At 43.3% G+C, this 24,619-nt stretch overlaps 2 protein-coding genes across 13 annotated transcripts in view; one reads left to right on the top strand and one right to left on the bottom strand.

Moving 5' to 3' along the window:
* Positions 1-8,489, top strand: part of MRAP2 (melanocortin 2 receptor accessory protein 2) — a 45,400-nt gene extending 36,911 nt beyond the window's left edge. For 3 of the 5 annotated variants that reach the window (XM_070496499.1, XM_070496498.1, XM_070496500.1), the window contains one exon: positions 6,949-8,483. In XM_070496499.1, coding sequence (XP_070352600.1) covers positions 6,949-7,342 — 394 coding nt within the window. In that variant the 3' untranslated portion in view covers positions 7,343-8,483. Of the gene's footprint in view, positions 1-6,948 lie in introns of all 5 variants that reach the window. The other 2 variants (XM_044757518.2, XM_044757516.2) reach the window with 1 other exon arrangement.
* An 11,792-nt stretch (positions 8,490-20,281) lies between these two features.
* CEP162 (centrosomal protein 162) overlaps positions 20,282-24,619 on the bottom strand; it is an 85,336-nt gene continuing 80,998 nt past the window's right edge. For 5 of the 8 annotated variants that reach the window (XM_044757234.2, XM_044757235.2, XM_044757232.2 and 2 more), the window contains one exon: positions 20,283-21,738. In XM_044757234.2, coding sequence (XP_044613169.2) covers positions 21,529-21,738 — 210 coding nt within the window. In that variant the 3' untranslated portion in view covers positions 20,283-21,528. Of the gene's footprint in view, positions 21,739-24,619 lie in introns of all 8 variants that reach the window. The other 3 variants (XM_014838073.3, XM_070496322.1, XM_044757236.2) reach the window with 1 other exon arrangement.

Below are 24,619 nucleotides of genomic sequence, written 5' to 3' on the forward strand. Positions count from 1 at the left end.
AATCTCATATCAGTAACTTTTAATCTCCTTCTGTTGAACCAAAGATATTAGCAAGCAATCAGATTTGTTTTCCTTTACCACAGACTGGACCAAGCATGGGCTCTGGAGTCACACGTTTCCAGATTTACTTACTGAGCCTTTGCCTAGATTCCTGACCTCTCTATGCTTGAGAGTCCTCATTTACAGAAATAAGTAGTATCTGCCTCCTAGGATTAGTGTAATGGTTAAATGAGAAAATGCCTGTGGGGCTGCTGCCTTACGCGGGGCTCACATGACGCTCAGTGAGTATTAGGCCAGCCCTTCGTTGCTGGTGGGGGTCTTGGTGAGAGCTGAAGGGTTTGGTAAAGAGTAAGAGAGAGAAGAAACCCATCCTCCCCTGGAACAGCCAGGACCTCAGCATTCACGTTGTAGCTACACTTGTCAAAATTCTACTTGCCTCATTCTACCCCAGCTTCAACGTGGTGTGTCTCTCAGTGAAACAGTAGGATGACTTCAGAAAGGAGGTTAAGTAGAGAATCTTGGTGGTGGGTTGGAAAGACTGACACCTCTGAATTCTGACTGCTTTTATATCAGGCTCTCTGGGTAGTTTGTCATGAAGGATAGTTCCTTCCGCCAGTAGAGTATCAGGCAGCATCCTTCTGGAATATGGCTCCAGCGTTCTGGTTAAGATACCTGATCAAGTTTGTGAGCAGAAATCAAAATGGACTTGTGCTGAATCTACCCCTTAATTCTATCCTTTTCTCCATGGAGGCATCTCAGGGCAGGGCTGAATGGCTCTCGAGGATCTCATCATTGCTGACACACGGAACGAGTATGTGCATCCCTTTGAAAGTAGTAAGACACAAGGATGGCAGATACCACAACTTGTGCCCCCAGGCCCTGTGCCCACAATGCACATCACTAACCGACTGCGTGATCTTACCTGCGTAGCCAAGACTTTGCCTCAGAGCCGTTTTCAAAACACCACTCCAGGCAGCGATCAGGAATCACTCCCAGCTTACCTGAGAGAGAACATGTATTTGCCTTCCCTGGCTGGACCTCCATTTACCAGTGTTGGATGGCGGGAGTTGAGACCCATTCAACAGCACAGAGCCAATGACAGCACGACAAAATGAGCAGGTTTTTTCCCTGAAGTTCTCAACTTGGGATAATACTGGCATAAGAAATTCAATTTTGGAGTCACTGACTACTCAATGGGTTCTGTTAAGGGAAGGACTGTGTAATAATCAGACTGGGGCATGAGACAGTAACAAACAACTCCCCAAATCTCAGTCTAACACAGCACAGGTTTATTTCTTGCTCAAGCTGCGTGTTTGCTGAGGGTCAGCAAGGGCTGGACAGAAGCTTCTCCAATTGTAGCTGCACTGTCTCCACCACTCGGCCTCCTGGGTTACTGTGACGGGGAAGAGAACACGTGGAGATCTCACACCTGCCCTTCTGTCCTTCTGCCCGGACGTGGCCCACATCCCTTCCTCTCACAGCTCATTGGGCAGAACCAGCCACACCCACCAGAGAGCCCAGGCTGGGAAGGGTCATCTGTGTACCCAGAAGGAGGAGAGAACCAGATATTGGTGAGCACTAGTAAAGTATGTTGCAGAGAGAGAGAGAGTGTTATAAAGCTGACATCACCTTTCTTAAAAGCTTTTAGGCCCAAGAAACAGCTTTAATGGGGATTATTTTTCCCATGAACTATTTGCTGTTGTGAGGGGGAAAAATCCCTCTTACCTGGATCCTTTATGGACCATGAAGATAAAAGAACCATTTCCCCCTGCTTTCTCAGCTAAAGAGCCATTTACTCCATCTGCTGTCTTGTTAAAGCATTTTAGCCCCATTTTCATAAATCTGCCAGAGAGAGTAATGGGAAAGGCTTGGATCCCATTTTTATGTTGAATATAATGGAGTTCTTAAAAAAAGTATCAAGTTGCAGACATTATATACCTCGAATGCTCTCCTTTTGTAGCCTTTGCTAAGTACACCTTGTCCAGGTGGAGATGCTCTTCATTTAGGGGTAAGTGCGGGATTGCTCATGACCTTGTAAAAATGGAAATTACGTTTTACCTTGAACTGCAATTTACCAGAATATGCCACTCACTAAAGATGGGTACAGGGCACCGAAAAGCTAAGAGCAGGAAAATGGCAGAGCTCGAGGTCTGTGATAATGACCGATGCCACAGGAGCTGGCTGGCAAAGTGCAGATCTGGTGAGTGGTTCCTGAGGAAGTCCTGTCATTCCGAGACATCTACCACTGTCAACAGGTAGAAAATCTGACTATTTTATGTATCGGATTCAATTCGATTCAATTCAACACCTTTGTTCAGGAGTTGCTTTTAATTCCCTGTCAATTAAGAGTGTTTATGGGGTACGCAGCTACACGTTGCCTGGAACTGTGCTGAGGGCTGTTCCAGGATAGTGGCCTGTTCCTTGCTCTAGAGAGACTGACATCTTCCTGGTAAGTCAGAAGTGCCAACTAAAGCAACCAAAGGCGCTTCCAGAGGGGAGGGTTCGATCAGCCCTCTGTCAGGGCTTGTTACATGAGATAAAGCTCTCAGCACGGGCTAAGGCTCCACAAACATGAGTGGTTATTATTATTTTCTCACTGATTGTTAATGAATGAAGGTTTCATTCTTAGTAGGTCTTTGTTTAGCTTACGCATCTTTAAAAGTCCAGTGGAAGTGACTTCTGGAAATACCAGGTGCCCTCAGTTGGACTGCCCACTGCTTTTCATGAGTGGGGCAAACCTGAGGACAGTTGTGGGCATGCTAAGACTCCTAGCAAAGCAGCAGGTACTGCATTTGTAAAAACTAGTCATAAATCTGGAAAATTCCTAGGGGAGTAATCCAGAGCATTGCAGGTGTTTCCCCCTGCAAATGCAAAGGAGTCTGTCCTCCTGGTCTGATTTGTCTTTTGAGTCACACAGAAAGAAGCACTTTCCTAAACCCTGGGGGTGGCTGTGCCTCTTCCAGGAACCAGGGCTTTGGACCACCTGCAGATACAGCTGTTCACCGCAGATGAGCTGTACACTCACTGAGGGTCTAATGACTGTGAGGCCCTTTGAGGGAGGCAGAGATGAACGAAATACAGCACAGCATTATTTAGGAGAGAAAAGACCCTACACAAATCGCTCTGACACGAGGCAGGAAGGGACGCATCCTGTAAGAGAAAGTCAGTACAACATGGGAGGAACACGGAGGAGGGACAGATTCCTTCCCATTGGGAGATCAGACCTCTAGGAAGGCAGTGACATTTGAGTTGGACAGTGAAGAAGGTATTTGATTTTGATAGACAGAGAGAGGTGGAAGGGCCCATCAGGTAGAAGGAACAGTATAAGACAAGGCACAGGGAGGGACAGTCCTGAGTGTACGGGGGGACAGTCAGGTCCCATGTGGCTAGACTGTAGGGTTAGCGAGGGGACCAGTGGGAGAGGACACTGGAAAGGCCAGGTGATGTGAGTGGAAGGTCGGAAACATCACACAGAAGAGTTTGGGGAGTCAAGGTTTGCGAGCAGGGGATTGTCATGGGAGTAAATGACAATCAGTGCAGACGCCAAGACATGGATCTTCATGTTAGAGGCTCTCTGTTCAATATGGAAAATTCCACAGGTGGAGAGAATAACAACACAACCTGTAATGAGAAGACAAGACCAAGAATCAGAAGAGTCTGGACAGTCTTTCTATTCTGGCTGGTGGAGTTCGGTGATGTTGCAATCGATAGGTTAAGTCCAAATTGCATTTCTTATATCAAGCTGAAAATAAGGAATACAAATGCTTAAATAAGTGAAACAAGTGATTTCAAGCTTCAAGTTTCTACCAGAATAAGCAATTCTGAATGCTGAGAAAGACTGACAACCCCAAATGTGGACAGGGTTGTGAAACAGCTGTAGCTCTCATCCATTGTGGTAAGAGTGGAAAATGGCACAACCACATTGGAAAACTCTGCAGTTTCTTATAAAGTTAAGCGTACATCTACTCTGTGACCCAGTAAGTCTACTCTTAGGGATTTACGCAACAGCAAAAGAAACACGTCCCTACAGAGAGACCGTTCAAGAATGTTCATAGCAGCTTTACTCACAACACCCCCCAAACTGGAAAAACCCAAATGCCCTTCAGCAGCAGAATGAATAAACAAATTGTAGTGTATTCATATGATGGAATATTACTGAGCAAGAAAAAGAATAAACTACTGTTACATCCAACAACATGGATGAATCTCAAAAACGTTATACTGAACAAAAGCATCGAGGCTCAGAAGGCTGTATATCGTAGGATTCCATTTGTATAAATTTCAAGAGCAGGCTAAACTAGTCTGTGGTGATAAAACTCAAAACAGATGGCCTATAGGAGGTGGAAATTGACTGGAAGTTCAAGAACAGGGAAAGCTAATCAACGGAAATAGAAATCAGAGCAGTGTTGCCTAAAGGGGGTGGAAATTGAATGGAAGGAAACTTTGTAGGATGAAGGAAATATTCTGTATCTTGATTGGGGTGGTGGTTACATGGGTATACACATTAATAAAAACACATTGAATTTTATATTTAAGATCTATGGATTTCAGTATGTAAATTTTACCCAATGGTAAGATGAATGGAAACTGAATTGAAGCAAGCTGTGTCCAGGATCACAGTTTTTCACATACAGGTCCTATAGTTTATCACTCAAGGAAAGAAAATAGGAATAAAAGGATGATCTGTTGAGCATTTAATGTTTACCAGACTCGAAGAATACAAAGGTGACCTTTCCCCTTGTTCTCAGGGATGGCGAGTCAGACAAATCCACTGTTACCACACCAAGAGGTCATCAGGAGAAAGGTCAGGGGGAGCAAGGTGGAGCAGGAGGGCAGCTCGTAGGGGCCTGAATGTCCACCGCCTTGGCTGTGCCCTGGGAAGGGACAAAACTCCGTTGGTCTTCTGTGCCTGCATTCTTCTGCAAGGATGGTTAATGGACCCAATTCTGAATGCTGGAAAACGTAGCCTGTGATATGGATGAACTGCTGCACACAGTTGGGTTTCTGGGTCTTTTATACTCAGGTGAAGCCCCAGACAGGCAGAAAAACTATCACTTAGAGCTCCTTAGCACAGGATGGGGAATGGAAGAGGCCCCAGGAATCTTTTTTTGGTGAGGAAGATTCACCCTGAGCTAACATCCGTTGCCAACCCTGCTCTTTTTTTGCTTGAGGAAGACTAGCCCTGAGCTAACATCCATGCCAATCCTCCTCCATCTTGCACGTGGGCTGCCTCCACAGCATCACTGATGAGTAGAGCAGGTCCGTGCCTGGGATCCAAACCCATGAACAGGGCCATCGAAGTGGAGCATGCCGAACCCTAACCACTCTGCCATGGGGACGGGCCTGCCCCAGCAATCTTAATCATGCTTTTTCCAAACACGTTAATCCCCTTTTTCCTAGGTGACATTTCAGTTTATTAGGTCACAGGTTGCTGGCACACTCATTCCTGTTCTCAAACGTCTTTTAAACCTGAGTGAAGTGACAATTAGGGGAAGAAAATCACTCACTGAAAGATAAGACTGCTTAAATTTGCATTAAAGCAGAGGTCGTCAGAGTCTCTCCAAAGTGATTTTTCTCTGAATTCTGAATTGGTGACCTAGTGACTGTTGTACTCTTGTGTGCATCATTATCTTCACATCACGTTTGCACAGTGGGCGATGAGATTTGTTAACCAGCTTATTACTAAAAGGAAAAGCTCAGGCTTCCGAGAGGAATTCCCTGTCTGATGTCACCCAGGTAATTGTGGTAGGAGACAGAGCTGCTATCACAGTCCCTCAGCTGGCTGGATTGCAAAGCTTCTGGGATTACTGACGTCTGAGATCCAAGTGACTCTTGATAATCTGGAGGTTTTCCAGACCTGTAAATTGATCCATGCCCCTGCCCCGTGGCAGCTTGGTCATCAGCACCTTATCCTGAGTGATGGCATGGGAAGGAAGAGACTTAAGAACTGAAATCCCTGAGATAACACTCTTTGAATACAGACTCTGGAGCCTAATTTTCGTCAGATTCTGTTCCGGATTTGAAAACGTGTTCAAACATGGTTCTTGCTCTTAAGGACTTGCTACCTGTGTATGAGCAACCTTAACATAAATTTACATAAATCTGGTGATTAGATGGGATATTAGGTTATTCAATTTATCCACGCTCTTTCTTTCCTTCACTTGTGGGACTAGTTGAGAGTTATTTTATTCATTCACTCAGTGATTTATTACCATTGAATTGCTCATTTGTTCCACACTAAATGGAACGAGGAATTAGGAACCTGGGTTTTATTCCCACTCCTATTCCTAACTGGTGGTGTGACTCAAGTGGGCACTCTGACTGCTCCTTGCCTTACCTTATACATCTGTAAAATGGGTAGAGTAATTCTTGCCTGAACTGACGGCACCGGTCAGTTTTGAGAATCGAGTGAGATAAATCGATAGGACAATGCTCTAACAAATATGTAACTCGACCCTGTGAGATAGCACTATTTTTGTTCAGGCCTGCCTGATGTGGGTCAGTGGTTCTAAACTTGAGCATGAGTAGTGATCCTTAGGGATTCTATGAAATACAGATTACTGGCCACACCTCCAGAAATTCTGAGGGTCTGTGACCCAGGATTCTGTATTCTAAGAAGCATTTCAAGTAATTCTGATGCTGATGATCCGAGAGTCCCGCTGAGGAACACGAGTGTATGATGCAGAATATCAGGGGATTCCTCAGCAAGCTGTCTCTTCTTAGGATCGTCCAGGGGTCCTCATCTTGAGGTTTGCCTTGGGTTTATTCGTACGTGTTCAGAAGTGATGTCTCTCACTTCTGATGTTTGTCTGCATGCTCTGTACAAGGACCTGCACTCAATAGATAATCAGAGGAAATATGCCGGCCTGCCCTACATGCCCAGAACTATGATTCTGCAGGTGAATGAGCTGGAATGTAAGCAGTCTTTTCTTTTCCTTTTCTTTCTAGCAATGCAGAGTCTTCGGAGAAGAGATTCAGAATGAACAGCTTTGTGTCAGAGTTCGGAAGACCTCTGGAGCCAGATAAGGTGTTTTCTCGCCAGGGCAACGAGGAGTCCAGGTCTCTCTTTCACTGCTACATCAATGAAGTGGAACACTTGGACAGGGCCAAAGCTTGTCACCAGACCACAGTCCTCGACAGCAATGTTCAACTCCAGGAAGCCATCAGAAGCAGTGGGCGGCCAGAGGAGGAGCTGAACAGGCTCATGAAGTTTGACATTCCCAACTTCGTGAACACGGACCAGAACTCCTCCTTTGGGGAGGATGATCTTCTGATTTCAGAACCACCTATTGTTCTGGAAAATAAGCCAGTTTCCCAGACCTCACACAAAGACCTGGATTGAGAAACAAGCTCCGTAAAGTGTCTTTTGGAAGATGTGGGTTTTGTCTCTGTATAACAAGAAATCTCCATTCACCAAAATTGTGTGTGTGTCTGTGTGGGCGAGAGACAGAGAGAGAGAGAGAGAGGGAGAAAGACAGAGAGAGAAGAGAGCCCCTCAGAGGAGAGCTGATTAAGCTGAGATTTATGTCTTTAAATGCACTTGGGGCTTTTTTTGGATTAAAGTATTTAGACTGTCTCATCTTCCTTGTTGAAAAATTTGGCCACATACTTGGTGTCAGTGATCTTGAGGGGGGGTTGGCATACTGCGTTCCAGTCTGGCCTTGCTGCTACCATGTTCCACCTTAGCAAGTCGCTTTACCTCTCTGGGCTGCCACATTTTACCTGTAAGTGAGGAGTCTGGAGTAGATGATCCATGCCAGCTCTCATAGTTTGTGAATTTACGACTTTGCATCCAGACGAGGCTGGGATCCACCTAACGCAGTATAAACTAGGGCACTGCCTCCTATCTCTTGTAGGATCCCCCATGTCTGACCTTCCACTCAACCCTTAATTGAGCCCAGCTTTCTATAGGGGCCCGAGTGTCCACCAGGATGTCTGGAGACTCATCTCACACAGACACTGTGGCCAACATTTCTGTTGGTTGAGCTGAAACAGCTCTTCTGAGGACCTCCAGCCACCCATGCTCAGACCTGGGGACGGGCCCCCAGGAGTACCAATGATACATTGCATGGCACTGTCCCCCAAAAATGTAGGGAAGGTTGTCAGCTGAGTGAGGGGAGGTCCTTCTGTGTCCCTGTGCTGGTGTGTCTATGTTTGGTTACACTGCTGTGCCATTGGCTACTGAACAAGAAAAGTGCTATTTGCTATGCTGTCTATTTACTTGGCAGATGTGTAGGTGACGGTTATGTGGCTAGTGTGTGGGCTCTGAGCTGAGATGGTGAATGAGCTGTAAATAACCCACCAACACATATTCAGGGTGGCCTGGTGCAACACAGAGTTAAACCTGCACACTGGTGTTGGAAACAACTTGTCTTTGCACACAGTCAGTTGCATGACCAGCTGCTAAACTCTCGGTGGCATTTTCATTGTGAATTTGTTCACCACCTGTCTTGCTTAAGCTAAATAATAAATGTATTTGAATGCACAGGAATTTTCTCTTGTCTTTTGTTTTCAGACATCCAATTTTTTCATTTCCTTTAGAAACGATTCCATGTTTATGATACCTCGTAATTTCTATCATCCCTACGATCCCAGTGGTCTGAGTAATGCACCAAATTTCATTTAGGAATTATTCCACCCAAAGTAATCCCTTTCCTATAATCTCTTTTGAGGAAAATATTATTCTTTAAGACTCTGAACAGTAGAACAAAGCATGGAATATTTCTTGTAATTAACCCACATTCTTGCAAATAGATACTATTTTCATTAAAGAATGCTGATTTTATTAACTTTTACTAATATTATTATTCATGATTTAAGTAATCAAATAAAACCATGGGCTATTTCTTATTAAGATTCAAAGCTATTTAAGTGGTATCTTATTTAGAAGTAGATTTATTAGTCTGAAGACTGAAGGATATTTAAAAGTTGGAAAAATATCCATGACTATACCATCATTTTTGTTAACTAAATGTCAAGAACTGGGAAGGGTCTAAGATTTTACCCCCCTTGTAAGCTAACAAGTTAGCCTGGCACAGTTTTGTGCATGCCGGCAGAGGACACAAGACTCCTGGGTCAGAGATAAGGAACTTCATTACAGCACAGCAGGCAGCAGGTGCTTCATGTTCATGTTGGTTCCTGAATTTATTTCCTATCCCTGTTGTAACAAAGCACCGCAAATTTAGTGGCTTAAAGCAACACAGATTTATTCTCTTATAGTTCTAGAGGGCAGAAATCCAAAATCAGTGTCAGTGGGCTAAAATCAAGGTGTCATCAGGGCTGTGTTCCATCTGGAGGCTCCAAGGAAGAATCTATTTCCTTGCCTTTTCCAGCTTCCAGAGGCTGCTCACACTCCTTGGCTCATGGCCCTGTATCTCTGCCACCTCTGCTTCTACTTTACATCTCTACCTCTGACCATCCTGTCTCTCTCATGAGGACCCTAGTGATTATATTTGGTTACCCATGATCATCGCCAATCTCAAGATCCTTAACTTGATAACATCTGCAAAGTCCTTTTGGCCATGTAAGGTAACATCTTCACAGGTGCGAGGGATTAGCTCATGGACATGTTTGGGGGGCCATTAGCCTACCACAGTCTTCCCTTTGGCCCCAAAGATTCATGTCCGTCCTACGTGCAAAATACATTCACCTCATCCCAACATCCTTCAAAGACTCAATTATTATAGCATCAACTCAAAGTCCATTATATATAGTCTGAATCTTATCAGCTCAAAAGTCCCACATCTCATCATCTTAATCGTCTAAGTCAGGTAGGGGTGAGACCCTGGGTATGATCCAACCCAGGGAAAAATTCTCTATCTGCGGACCGTAAAACTAGAAAACAAGTCATTTGTTCTCAAAATGCAATGGTGGGACAAGTGTAGGATACCAGTTATACACATTCCTGTTAAAAAGGGATGTCACTAATGCCAAGCGATTTCAAAATTCAACCGGGCTAACTCCATTATGTTTCAAGGCCTGGAAGTAATCCTCTGTGGCCTGTGGCTTCCCTCTGGGCCTGTAGCTCTACCCTTGAAATCATCCTTCTTTTCTCTTGAAGGGTAGAATAACTAAGTGGTTTATTAACCCGTTTCCTGCATGTAGAATTTCGGGAGTCTGACAGACTTCTTTCATCTTGTCCTCTCTCCGCCCTTAAAGCCCAAGTTAGCAGTGTTTCTGCTGGTGTAACATTCTCAAGAACATTGTGAGTTTCCTCAGTGTGTGACATGTATTCATTCCATTAGACAATAGGCACAAATTACACCACAGAGTCATTCCCTCTTGAGGCAAGGGCATGACCTTTTGTAACTCCAAGCCAGTCAGCATAAGGTGGTTTCTGCTTTGATTAAGGGCAATTCTCTAGGGAAGGGGGCACTAGTGGGCCAACTGCCCCAGCAGCAGCGAATAACCCACTGGATAGTAAAGGAAGCTGGATGGAACACTACCAGCACACTTTTATAAACAGTAACAGGTGACACTGTTACTAGTGACACTGTTTGGCACTAAGCAGCATGCTAAGTTAACTTTTGTAATCCTACTGTGAGAACTCTCAACACAGAGGCTTAAACAATCCTTTTAAATATAAGTTGTCAGTTTCCTTCTCTGCTCAAAACCCTGCAATGGCTTCCCGTTTCACTCAGGGAGGAAGCTGGAGTCCTTACAATGATCTCAAAGCTTTCCTCCCCGCCAGGCCCCCAGCTGATTTCATCTGTTCTCTGCCTGAATGACTCTGCTCTAGCCACACTGGCCTCCTGTTGTCCCCTGAAAACATCAGACATGCACCCATCTCAGGGCTGTTGCCCTGCTGGTCTCTCCGTCTGGAACACTCTTCCCCTAGATACCCACACGGCCCACTCCCTCAAGTCTTTCCTCAGATGCCCCCATCATGGGTCAAATTGTGTTCCCCTCCCAGATTCATATGTTGAAGTCCTAACCCCAATACCTCCGAATGTGACCCTATTTGGAAACAGGGTTGTTGCAGATGTAATCAGTTAAGATGAGGTCGTTAGGGTGGGCCCTAATCCACTATGACTTATATCTTCATGAAAGGGGGAAATTTGGATACAGAGACATGCCTAGAAGGAAGATGACGTCAAGAGATGGAGAGAGAGGCCTGGGAGAGTCCCCCCTCACAGTGCTCAGGAGAAACCAACCCTGCCGACATCTGGATTTCAGACTTCTAGTTCCAGAACTATGACACGATACATTTCTGTTGTTTAAATCACCCAGTTGTAGTACTCTGTTACGGGAGCCCTAGCAAAATAATACCTCGCTCCTCAATGTTCTTAAGGAGGTGTACGCTGGCCATCCTCCTTCCACTGGGAACCTGCATGGCCTCATCCCACCCCAGCACCCCATCTCCCTGTTCACCCTGTTTGTCTTTCTCTACAGCACTTACCACCTTCTAGCGTACTGTGCAATTTACATGATTATTGTATCTGTAGTTTATTTTCTGCTCCTCCTACTAGAATGTAAGCCCTCCAAGGGCAGGGATCTTTATTTTGTTCGCTTGTAGATCCCAAGTGGCTAGACCAGTGCCTGAAACACAGTAGGCAGTCAATAAAAACAGACTCTGGGGAGGGAGGGACTGTTTCTTATATCTCTTATACAGGTGAGAGAACTAAGGCTCTGGGAGCTTCAGTATTTTGCTCAGGCAGAGCGAGTATGTGGCAGACCAAGCTGGTTTCAAGGAAATAGTGAACCTGTGGAAGGCTTGAATGATTCCCTTTCTCTTGGTTAGTGTTTATCTAGTATATCTTTTTTCTGTCTCTAACTTTTGGCCTCTTTATGTCATTCTTTTTAACTTTCGATCTGTTTTAAGCTTTGATTTTGCTTTGTTTCGGGTAAACAAATGAAATCTGTAAATCTATCTTTTAACTTGTGAGTTTATTCCATCTAAACGTATTGCGATTACTGGTCATGTTTCATTTCCAGCATTCTATTTTGTAATTTCAGTTTACTTTGCTCTGCATTTCTCCTTTCCTGCTTTGTACCATGCAGTCATGGTCAAGAGCACGGGGTCCAGAGATACTCTATCTGGGCTTGACTGCATCGCCTGAGAACTGCGCAGTCTTAACCAGGATACCTAATTTCTGTGACACTCAGTTTCCTCATACACAGAAAGGGATAATATCCACCTCAAAGTCTGTGAGCATTAAGTGATAAAATATATAAAGCACTTAGACTAGCGGCTGGCCTAGTCTACATGCTCCATTCTGGCTCCTTTGTTTTTATTCTTTTTTTAAACACGTATATTAGAGATTACTCTTGAATTTTAAAGAACATCCTAGATATTGAAAGTTAAAGTTTGTTGTTTAACTCACCTATTGAATTTTATATATTAATTGTTATCTATTTTTTTTTCCATATTTTCTGTTTGGTTCTTTAAAAAAATCAATCTGTTCTTTTTTTCACTACATTTTCTATGATTCATTTTATTTTTAAAAATGGTTCGGCCATACTTATTTTATGCTCTCTTTTAGATTGCTTCATAATTTTAGGCTCTGGAATACTAGTTATCCTGGAGTTTTTTAGGTTTGCTACTTCTTACTTACGGTTAATTCTTTCTGACAGTTCTCAGGGGCGTGTTTGTGTGTAGAGTTGTGTGAGCTTCTCCTCAGCAAGCATTATTTTTCCTGTGACCCTCCCATGCACTCTGGTTTATAAAGTTTCCCTGGAGAGCAAATGTGTGCTGCTTGTCCTTAGGCCTTAAATGATTTGACCAACCTGGAATTCTGTTATTTTTTTTCCTTAGGGACTCCTGCAGCATATGTAAATCGGGATCCCACATCCACGTGAATGAAGCATGAGCATGGAGTGTAGATGTTGTAAGGGAGACCGTTCTTCCCTCGAGACTCTGGCAGCACCAGTTTCCTCGTCCCTCTGCTGTGCCAGTGCCTAGAGTTCTTCGAGGCTCCCTTTCACTGAGGAGGCAGCCCTTCCAATGACTTTTATGCAGGGGTCTCAGTAAAGTGCGAGAGTCCCTCCTTCTGCTATGAACCCTTTTCCCTGAATGGATATTATAACCCCATTCACTCTGCAGATTAAACCCCTTCCCTCCAGGGTGGCGTGGCATCAGCTCACAAGCTTCCATTCTGGCTGTAAGTTTCCTCTTCATTGTTGTCACCTGGGAGCTTCTCTTTCCTTCATCGTTAGCTCTGTGTTATTTTTGCTGTTGTTGTATTTTATCCAGCATTATTAAACATTTTACTTAAAAGGGATCCAAATTAGCTCAGTTCACCATGTTTCCAGAACTGAAAGCTTCAGTTCTAGGGTGTCTGATTCTTCTTAAAAACACATTCCAGTAATTTCTCTGGTGAAAATCTTGATCTGTTCATCTGTTTTCTTTATCACTTCCTCTATTTTCTTAAACATATTAAAAGTAATTATTTTATAGTCTTTATTGGTTTGCATCTATTGTCTAATGTTTTGTATTCTCATATTATCAATCATATAGCCTTGACGCTTTGCATGTCTAGACATTTTTTATTATTTGGCAGACATTGTGAATGAGAAATCCATTGACACTGCATATGATGCTATCTCCCACAAGAGAAGTCTCCTCCCTCCTGTAAGGCAGACAGGGCGAGGGGCCGAGCATCTCATTCCAGTCAGGCACTGAGGGGGTCAGGACTGAATTGCATCTTTTAAAATGACTTTGAGGTATGCTTGACAAAATAATTTTTACATATTTAAAGTGTACAATCTAATACATTTTGACACATATATACACCCAAGAAACTATCACCTCAATCAAAATAATAAACATATCCATCACCCACAGAAGTTTTCTCATGTTCTTTGGTAATCCTCCCTCCCCAACCCACCTCCTGGAAACCACTGATCTGCTTTCCCTCACTGTACACTGTTTGCATCTTCAAGATATTTATATTAATAGAACCATGAAGTATTTACTCTGTTTTGTCTAGTTAATTTGATTCAGCATAATTATTTTGAGATTCATCCATGTCATTGTATGTATCAGTTCATTCCTTTGTATTGCTGAATAGTGTTTCACTGTATGAATATACCCTAATTTGTCCATTTACTTGTTGATGGACATTTGGGTTATTTATAATTTTGTCTATTATAAATAAAACCACTAGGAATATTTGTTTACAAGTCTTTCTACGGACATATGCTTTTATTTTCTTAAGCTCCTGGGAAAGAAAGGTCTGTGTCGTATGGTAGATAGGTGTTTACCTTTTTAAGAAACTGATACGCAGTTTTTCAAAATGGTTGTATCTAAATTCCTCACATGTATATGAATTCTGATTGCTCTGCTTCCTTGCCAACACTTTGTAAGGTTGGTCCTTTTAATTTTATCCATCTAATATGTGCATGTAGTAGTATCACATTGCAGTTTTCAATTGCATTTCCCTAATGATTAATGGTATTCAGCATCTTTCCATATGCTTATTTTCCATCTGTCTATCTTTGGTGAAGTGTTTTTCAAGTCTTTGGCTCATTGTTTTATTGAGGTATTTGTTTTATTATTGTGTTTTGAGAGTTTAATCTGGATATAAATCCTTTATCAAATATATGATCCGCAAATAGTTTCTCTCAGTCCGTGGCTTGTCTTTTCATTTGCTTAACAGTGTCTTTGAAAAGCAGAAGTTTGTTTTGATAAAGTTAAATTTATAAAATTCTTTTTAAAATAGGTAATATTTTTGATGTCATAGCAAAGAAATCGTTGCTGAACCCACGGTCATAAAGGTTTAATCTTATACTTTTTTCTTGAAGTTTTATAGTTTTGGATTTTCTATTAAGGTCCATGATCCATTTTGAGTTAAGTTTTGTGTATGTTGTGAGGTATGGATCAGAGTTCATTTTCTTGCATATGGGTATCTAATTGTTCCAGCACTGTTTGTTGAGAAGATCCCTTCTCCACTGAATTGCCTTTGCACCGTTATTGAAAATCAGTTGTCCCTAAGGGTGTTGGTTTAGTTCTGGACATTCTATTCTGTCCCATTGTTCTTTTTGCCTATTTTACACCAATATCATACTTCTTGATTACTGTAGCTTTACAGAAAGTCTAGAAATCAGATAGTGTATGTCCTCAACTTCATTCTTCTTGTTCAAAGTTGTTTTGCCTATGTGGGGTCCTTTCTATTTCCATATGAATCTTAGAATTAGTCTTTTAACTCCCTTCCTTACATCCTATTCTGCCAAAATTCCGCCACTTAAGATCCATCTCCAAAGCCACGTTTTCTAGAAAGGCTTTCCAGATTCCAGGTGAAAGGAATTTCTCTTCTGGGCTCGATTCACACTTCCTAAGACTTTCACTACATTCGTCCATATTTGGCTATATGTACTTGTCTGATCCTTCCTGCCATACTGTGCACCTCTCAAGATCAGGAACCTTGACTTATTCCCTCTGTCTGCTGAAAACGCTAGTTTTATACTTGGCAGGAGTGAGTCTTGCATTAAGAGGGGTCTGCAGAAGACATCTAGCTTGTTTCCTGCATTTTGTCAAGGAATCCAACAGACTTGGAATGGTTTATTCTATTGTTTTTTTATCTCCAAGATCTCTCAGTCTTTATTATTTCTATTGGTACTACTGCACTTTCAAAGATTAATGGGATAATAATTTTCCAAATACCAAAACATACTCTAATTGACTTGTGATAATTATATGCAGCTGTGTCTTTATTTATTGTTCACATACTCCCTCCTCCTTGAACTCTTGGGAGAATACTATATCCTTACAGATATCCATGATGTCTTTGGCTACCAAGGCAGTAGTATGTCCACTCAGACCGACTCTGTTTCCATGGTCCCCTCCAGTCCTACACTAGCTCCCCACTGTGGGGAACTGCAGTTACCCCTTGCCCTGCGACTGCCTGGTCTCAGGGGAGTTTTTGTGTGGAGTATAATCCTGTTCTTCCTGTGGGGGAAATCCAGCCCAGTGATCTGGCAGCACGGGAAGATGTTTAGCCTGCTTTGTGTAGAGCCTAAACTGTTCCATACTTATTAGGAACAAATACAGTGAGGAAGTTGTTTTAGCGCCTAACAAACGAGCAGCATACCTACATGAGAAGGGGAGTCAGCTTCCTCATCACACTCAGGCATTACGTCGGCGTGATACTCACCTTGGGTAACAGTTTCTCCTGTGAGCAATTTGAAGTTCAAGGCACTTAGGAATGGCTTTTTGCTTTTCTTCCTTAGTCTTTCCACATTCATTACATCTGGTGAGACTATATGAATCTTGTTTATTTGCAACTCAGTAGTAATCTTTATTAAAGCATCATCTTATAAAAGGCTAGTAGATAATTTGTTAGAAGATAGAAATGCTCTCAGATTTTTGTCTTAAAATAGAATCTTGCTTAGTGGTTAAAGAAAATTCACATTAAAATCTTAAATATGGCGATATAAAATTTAAAAAACAAATAACTATTAGTCGATTCCACTAAACATGATAGCAGTTATTTGCCTTTAAGCCTATTTCTGTGGCAGCTTTGCAATGATTCCCTCTTTGTCAGAGTCCCTGAGAGGCCTGTGTCATCATTGTCAATATCATCATCATCACCATTATCATCATGGAATTGATTTCTCTAGAAGATTCTAAGGAAATAAAGAGATGGACAGGGGATGTGTATGCGACAGTGTGTGTGTGTGTGTGTGTGTGTGTATAGAATGAGAACAATAATAAGACATTATGAAGAATACACGTTCCAGAGAGAAGAATGTGATCATGAAAACCTGGTTTGGTGAACAAAAGAAGTGACAGGCACAGGATCAAACGGAAAGGAGGAGGACACAGCAAAGGTGGGAGGATAGATGGTGTGGTTAGCTTAGTAGATTGGTTTGAATGAAGGAAGCGTCGTAGGCAGAATAATGCTCCCTCCCCACCCTCCAAGGGTAGCTGTCTGTGAAAATGGTGCTGTACACGGCAAAAGGGACTTTGCAGATGTGATTAAGGACTTGAGACGGGGAAGTGGGAAGAGTAGCCTGGATTGTCCAGGTGGGCCCAATCTAGCCTGAGTCGTACAAAGCAGAGCAGCTTGCCCAGTCGAGTTTAGAGTCAGAGGGAGATGTGAGCATGGAGGAATGCTCAGAGAGATGCAAGGTTGCTGGCTCTGAAGACGCAGGAAGGGGGACACAAGCCACGGAATGGGGGAGGCCTCTAGACGCTGGAAAAGCAAGGAAACATTGTCTCCCAGAACTTCCAGAAGGAACGCAGCCCTGATGATACCTTGATTTTAGCCCAACGGGAACTGTGTCGGGCCTTCCACTACAGAACTCTAAGAGGATAAATCTGTGTTGTTTTAAGTCATTAAGTTTGGGAGAATTTGTTGCAGCACTAACAGGAAACCAATATAGGGAGGATTTGTGTAAGAGACTAGAGATCTGGAATGAGTGTGGTGATGAAGGCTGGGGTCAGACTGACCAGTGCCCTGAAGGGTAAGGTAAGGCTTCTGACATTTACACCTAAAACACAGCAGGGGAGAGTGGGGAGGTGTATGCACCAAGCAGAGTTTAGGAAGAACTAGCCGGCAATGCTTTCTGCAGGCTATCTGGAGTGAGGAGAGCACTGGGGGAGAGGAGTCAATTAAACCTCTACCAGAAAAGTCAGGAGAAAAATGGTGGCGGGGCTCCAGTGGTGGTGGCTATAGGAATGGAAAGGGACAGATAGATATAAACCTTATTTGAAAAAATTGGCTACAGGTTTGAGGACTCCATCCATGGCAGGGAGAGTTAGTCAATGTGTGGACTGAACGTTTGTGTCCCCTCAAAATTTCTATGGTGAAACCCTATCCCCCAGTGTGAGGTATTGGGAGGTGGGGGTTTTGGGACATAATCAGGATTAGACGACGTCGTGAGGGCCTTATCAGTGGGATTAGTGCCCTTCTAAGAACCCCAAGGGAGCTTGCTTCTGTTTTCTGCTATGTGAGGGTACGCTGAGAAGACAGTCATCTTCAAGCCAGGCGCCTTGCTTTTGGACTCCCAGCCTCGAGAACTGTCAGAAATCATTATTGTTCAAGTCATCTAATCTAAGGTAATTTCTTATAGCAGCCACAATTGACTAAGACAGTCGAGAATGCCTCAAAGTTTAGAACTGACTGGAGAATGCTGAAACCCAGGGGAGTGGGCAGCTGGTTTCAGGGAGAAAAATAAGGAGCTGGTTTCAAACATGTTGACTTTTATGACAGTGGGCAATTCTGGCAGGAACTGGGAATAGGGCCTGGCACTGGGGAGAGAGGAAAGGTAGAGATGCAGATCCATCCACAGTTACGCTCTCACCCTGCTGGTTGTGGTAGTTGTGCTGAGTATGAGAATGGGTATGGTCTCTGGAGATTGGAGGGAGGCGAGGGTTGTACTTGTAGATGGAGGTAGAGGGATAAAAGGTGATTAATTTACTAAGCTCCTACTGTGTCTGAGGGGCTGGACTGCCCTGAAGGCTCCGGCCCCAAGCCAGGGGAGTGAGCACCTGCCTGCTCTCATTAGGGCTCCCTGCACACAGCCACGATCCTGAGCACACCAGGTCAGAAGACACGGGCATGCAAATGTGTGCTTGCTTACTCTGAATGCCCGGAGCTGGTGGGAGAAAAAAACAAGATGCCTCATTCCCCTCAGTCTTCTCCAACACGAGGCTCAATTCAACCCTTTTATAAATACTCTTTCCCTTATAACTTCACTTCTGCCTACCTCACAAGTCCTTTCCAAAAACCCCTTCCAGACTTTTCTCCAGGGAGTTACACAGGCTGTGTGCAGCTCTACATCTACTATCTGTCCTCCGCATCAGGACTTTCTCATCGCACTATCATTACCCTAAAGTGGGGACCACTGGCAGGGCCACCAGGAGAGTTCAAGAGCACAGCGGGTTTACTGAGACTAGCTGCACCGGGACAGACCCCTGCCGTGTTCTTGTCTCTTCACTTTCGTGCAGGGAACGCATATCTGGTACAATTACCCTACTTTTTCTCCTGCTTCTCCCAAAAGTCTAGTCCATTTCTCTTGTTCCTGAATTCACTAACAACTCATTTTATTCTACTAATGAAACCCAATGCCTCTCCCTCTCCTATAGGATTGACTTCCCCTGTGATTAATACTGCCCCTCAACCAACAGATTTCTTACCACAATCCTATAAAGTAGGTGTAGGTGGAAAAGAGTATGTTTCCCTCTATTTGTACTATTTAGGTGGTTGTGATTGAAACTTTCAGCAAACCTGGAGAGAGAAAAATGGATCTATGGTTTAGACTAGAGGGGAGAATAGGTTAATTAGGAATAGGGACCTAATTAGACCTAATCCCTATCAAGCTGGACAGGTGCTGAGAAGGAATACGTGTGCTTTTCATTAAAGACTCTTCTATGGAAACAAAGGGAAGCCTATATTAATGGGTTCAAGTACTAGAACAGAATTATCAGTAACTTAGACGGAAAAGAAAACTTTCCAGTGTCACTCTTCCCACCATTCATTGCTAAGGAGCTGTTAAAAGCAGGATGGCCACTGAACAGCCATGTAACTACAAAGTGTCTATCTTATTCCAAGTAAGATTACCTCTTACGTGCCTGCGGCTCTAGGAGCTACCTAATTAGAGTCCTTAGTAGGTATGGGTGATAAAGAGGACTATCTGTTTTCACCTTCTTGGCATTTAGTCACAAATTTAGAATTGTTGCAATATGGAATGGGACCCTAATACGAAAGCCTAGATTTCTCAGGGTTGATGGTAGATAATAGTAACAGAATGCTGTGGGCTCACAAGTAGTAGATCCGATCAGAAATCTCTGCACAAAGGCAGTGGTGACAGCAGCAAGCCATATACCCCGATAAAGTTCCTGAAGGGAAATCCTGTGGATGCGGGTGCCTTATGACATTGTGAGGAGGATGGACTTGGTAGGAGAGGATTGCTAATTTCCAGAACTTAAATCTTCATAAAAGCCTTCCTATGCATGGCAGCCTATTGATGTCTCTCTCTGTGCTGTCATCCTGAACGCTTAGGGCAGTGATTAAGGAATGGGGTGCGGCTCCTGAGGCCTTTAATTGTAGCTACTATTTCTGACAGAATTTATGGACCTTTAATCTGTAAATAGAACTGAAGACCTGCTATGTGCACAGCTTATTCCAAAATAGAATATAGAATCCTCGTCAAAATAGGATGCACTTTTGCTGTAAGTAATAATCTATTTGATATCTGCACCTGCTTGTGTTTCAGAATCAGCCATGTCTGTGCTTGGGATGAACGGCCATGGATGGAGAGTCAGTCAAAAGGACAAAGGAAGGATGGGTGCAGCTATAAGTTAAGAGGTTTGCAGACAGAAGATACACAAAAGCACAAATAATAACCAAAATAGTTTGTATTATAACTTAAAATCTTTCACATAAAAAAATAGCAAACTATAATTAATGCTTTTTCTACTCTCTTAGGAAAAGGACATTAAAAAATGCTGGACGTTAAGACTTTAATTGCATTCCTTGTATATAACAATTTCCACATTTCGTATTTGCTACCCGTATTTTCACTAAGGTCTGTTTCCCCTGTCCTTTGTAAACGATTTCATTTTGTAAGTAGTATTCTACAATTGCACTTATTGGCACGTGGTCCTTGAGCACTTGGAATGTGGCTAGTCCAAATTGAGATGTGCTGTAAATGTAAAATATACCAGATTTTGAAGACTTAGTATGAAAAGAAGAACGTAAAAACTCAATTTTTATATTGATATTTTACATACATTAGATTACATAAATGACCAAAATTAATTTATTTTTTATCTTTTTAAATGTGGCTACTAGAAAATTAAAATTACATGTAGCTCACATTATACTACTACAAGACAGCCGTAGGCTAGAACATTTGAAAAGAAAGTGGCTATAGCTTTAACTTACCAGTATCTTATCTACTCACTATCTGCTTTTGAAAATGGGAATTAGTAAAATAAAATAACAATCAGGCTACTGTTATGCATGCTTTTAATTTTTTTCTAATGAACATATATTACTTTTAAATAAAGTAAAAATCCTATTAGATTAAGAAAATGAATAAATCAAATTTCCCTATTACTTATGAAATATACTTTGCACCTTATATCAGGTGCAAAAATGAGGCACCTAGAGGTAGGAGCGGAAATCTGCGAGAACACGAGAGTTCAATGTCCACTTATACAGAAGTTACACGTCTCGTCTGCACCATGGTGGAAGCTCTACGACTCAGGTGACTGTCGATGAGACTGTCCAAGCCACTGTGCTCACATAGCTCTGCATCTCCAGGAGAAAGAGCAGCTGTTTCTCTGGCACCAAGAATTAAGAACGAACACTTGGTCAACAGTGGCAGAGTATGCGCCATTTTCCTTACTTTCCGTATCTAGCACAGAAGTGAGATCTCACTAGTTCTAATCATCTGACATTAAGGGACTTTTCCTTAAACTATTTAAAATGCGACTTGGTTAATGATTTTCAGTAAAATACACCATAATGAATCTTTTTTTTCCTTACTGGTTAAGGAAGGACAATTTATTTTGAAATGCTGCCAGCGGCACAACCCCATCCACCTTGGGCCTGTTGGTGAAGTCCCATGAAATCCGAGTTTCTAGTAACAGTCTGGTGCATTCACTTCATCCGCAAGAGCAACGGGCACGACCACCCCCTGCCGGTGCAGCTCTCGGAGAACATCTAATATGGAGTCTAATTCTGTGCGGAACTTGTCCAGCTCGCGATTCTTCAACTGGGCGAGTCTTTTCCATTTCTCAATTTCTTTGTTTTGCTCATTTTCTACTACTTGGCGTGTTTGCTGTATTATCTGCAAATAAAAGAATTCCATTTCACTGTTACAGTTAATAGTGGGGGTGAAGAACATTTGACAATCTCAAAGGGCTAAAGCGGGGCAATGCTGACCATGGTAAACTGGCGCCCATATGTCGGGGAGAGGGAGACAGAGTGCAGCCTCACGGAACAGCTCAGTGTGTCAATAAACAGGCTTGCAGGTGAAGAGGGTAAGACGTGGGACATTTAGCTTGTAATTCTGATGGGGGTCAGGGACCTGTACAGTCTTTTTTAAACCTGTAAATAAAAAAAATAGTACTACTTAAAGCATCACAATTTCTAATCCCTTGGTATGAGTCCAAACATCCCCAAAATGCTGTTCCTCTTAAGAACAGTACTTGAGATGCAACCAAGACAGTGTGAATGCACAACACGTCAGCAATGAACTGCACACCACATGGAGCTTTCTCTCGTGCACCTCAGTGTTCAGGATCCGGAATTTTATGTTGGTGACGTGTGTCTGAGTAAGCGGACTCCGCTTCCAGACTTGACAGGCTTGCTCTGGCAGACAGTCCTCTGCCAGTCAGCTCAGCCTGTGTTCTGGACAGGTCAGCTGGTAGTGTCCTTGGCGGGGTGGGACTTTCTATCGGAGTCTCCTTTTTGGGTGAGGCCGCTGCCTGAGCTCTGACGTCCGTGGGGGCGCCTGCTGGCTGGGAACAGTTGGACAGGACTAGTGGCTGGGCTCCCTGCCCAACTGCAGCTATGAGATGGACTCCGCAGTTGCCTGGATTCTCTGGTCAGGCGTTCTAGTCGGGTTGGACTGGGTACTATACTCAGCAGTCGATGGGGTTATGAATTAGCTTCCTTTCCCTGGCAGGGCAGCAGAACAGGTCCCAAAGCCAGCATAGCTCTTTGTCTTGGAACTTGAATCAGGCAGAACGGGGAACCAAGTTCCCTGGCAAGATGGGGCCACTAAGCCAGTAGCTTAACTCCGCAGACAGGCGTAGCTGGCGGCTGGGGTTTCTGCTCGAGTGCTCCTGTAAATGGGGCTGTACAATGGGCTGCACAGCTTCTCGTGTACCCTGGTTAGGTTTCCTGGTTTTCAGCAGTAGACGGGGCTATAAATTAGTTTCCCTGGCCAAGCAGGGTGGCAAAACAGGCTCCAAGGCCAGTTCGTTGTTGGGGTCCTGAGGCAGGCAGAACTGTGCACCGAGTTCCCTGGCTGGACAGGGCCACTGTCTTGGTTCTGCAGATGGGCACAGCCACTGGCTGGTATCTCTACTTGGGCAATGCTTCAAGGAGGAAATGGGTGTGCCAACATCTGACTGCTGTAAGTCCTGTCCCTCTTCTCTGTCACAATCTGATCTCGAGTGGTCAAGCCCCGCAGATTCCCCTTGAAATCCCCATGAGGCAAGACCCAAGTGGGCCTTCTGGGAAGTGACCCACATGGTAGGGTAACTGGATGTCCATGTGGGGCTCTTTTCCCACCAGGGAAACTGTAGGCCTCAGGGAGCCTCTCGGTGTGGTGCTGCTGCAGCCTGGGCGAGGAGCGATGCCATCGGTATGGTGGTCCTTCTTACCCTTCTAATGCAGTCCTTTTCAGTCTCTGTTGTCCAAGGAGGTGCTTCAGCCTCACCCCTTTGTTCTGGGATTTTCATAATTGTGTCGTGTCTATGGATAGTTGCGAGTTGGTCTTTTTGTGAGGGGGACTGGAGTGGGGAATGACCTATGTCACCATCTTGATGACATCCTGAGCATTTTTCCATACTGTACATAAAACTGAAACCTATCACCTCTACAAATTGAGGCTGTCCTAAATGTCCTACTACAGTTTTGCCTAAGCAAATAAAAGTCAAATTTTATAAATCATATTGAAATATTATAGAAGTTTTCAACAAATATACATACATAACCTATTAACCACATTTGTTTATAAGACTATAAATTATTTGTCATAAGACTGTAATATAGTATGTGCCTATAACAAGGAAGCTAATGTTAGACATATTTATCAACAACTTACAAACATGCTTTAGAACAGGGATTATAAGATGGCACATATGGGTAGGCTGTGGTGAAATGGTGATACAGTAGGATGCCTTAATTCTACTATGGCTGATGGTTTCTTGGTATACATGTGTTTTGAAGAGAAGTCCACAAATAAAAGTCTAAGAGAAAGAATGAGAAATCAACTAATTCATCTCTCTGTCTTCCCTTTCACATTTCTTGGTTCCTATGATGATAAAGAGCTAGAATCTTGATATGACTAAAGAGAGCAAGGGTATCTCTGGCACTAGGTCAGCTATAATGCTTTCCATGTATGTCGTATTTTTTTCAAAGAATATATGAATGTAACTATTTCAGACTGTGTGTATCCCCATGCCCCCATTCACATGCTGAAGCCCTAGCCCATGAGGTGGCTGTATTTGGAATAAGGAACTAATGTAGGCCAACGAGGTCATAAGGGTTGGGCTCCAATCGGAGTAGATAGTCATCCTTATAAGAAGAGGCCTCACAGGGCCCTCTTTCTCTCTACCCTCCCTCCCTCCCCCTGCAGCACATACACCACGGGAAGGCCGTCTGCAAACCAGTAAGAGAGCTCGCACCAGAAACTGAATCAGCTGGTACCTTGGTCTTGGACCTCTAGCTTCCAGAACTGTGAGAAGTTACTTTCTGCTCTCTAGCCCAGCCCGTCTAGGACACTTTTGTTGTGGCAGTCCAAGCTGACTAATACGCCATTCAAGCAAAGCTAAATATCAGCACCAGCAACGGACCAGAAACACACCATGCCCTTACTTCTGCCATTTTTAATTTCTATTAATTTACCTGTTTGTGATTAAGTTTAGTAATCATGATGGTACTAATGCAAGACACATACTATTTTAAATGATCACATTTTAATATAAATCTATTTCTTA

This window comes from Equus asinus, chromosome 24 (assembly GCF_041296235.1).
Source record: "Equus asinus isolate D_3611 breed Donkey chromosome 24, EquAss-T2T_v2, whole genome shotgun sequence".
NCBI lineage: Eukaryota > Metazoa > Chordata > Mammalia > Perissodactyla > Equidae > Equus > Equus asinus.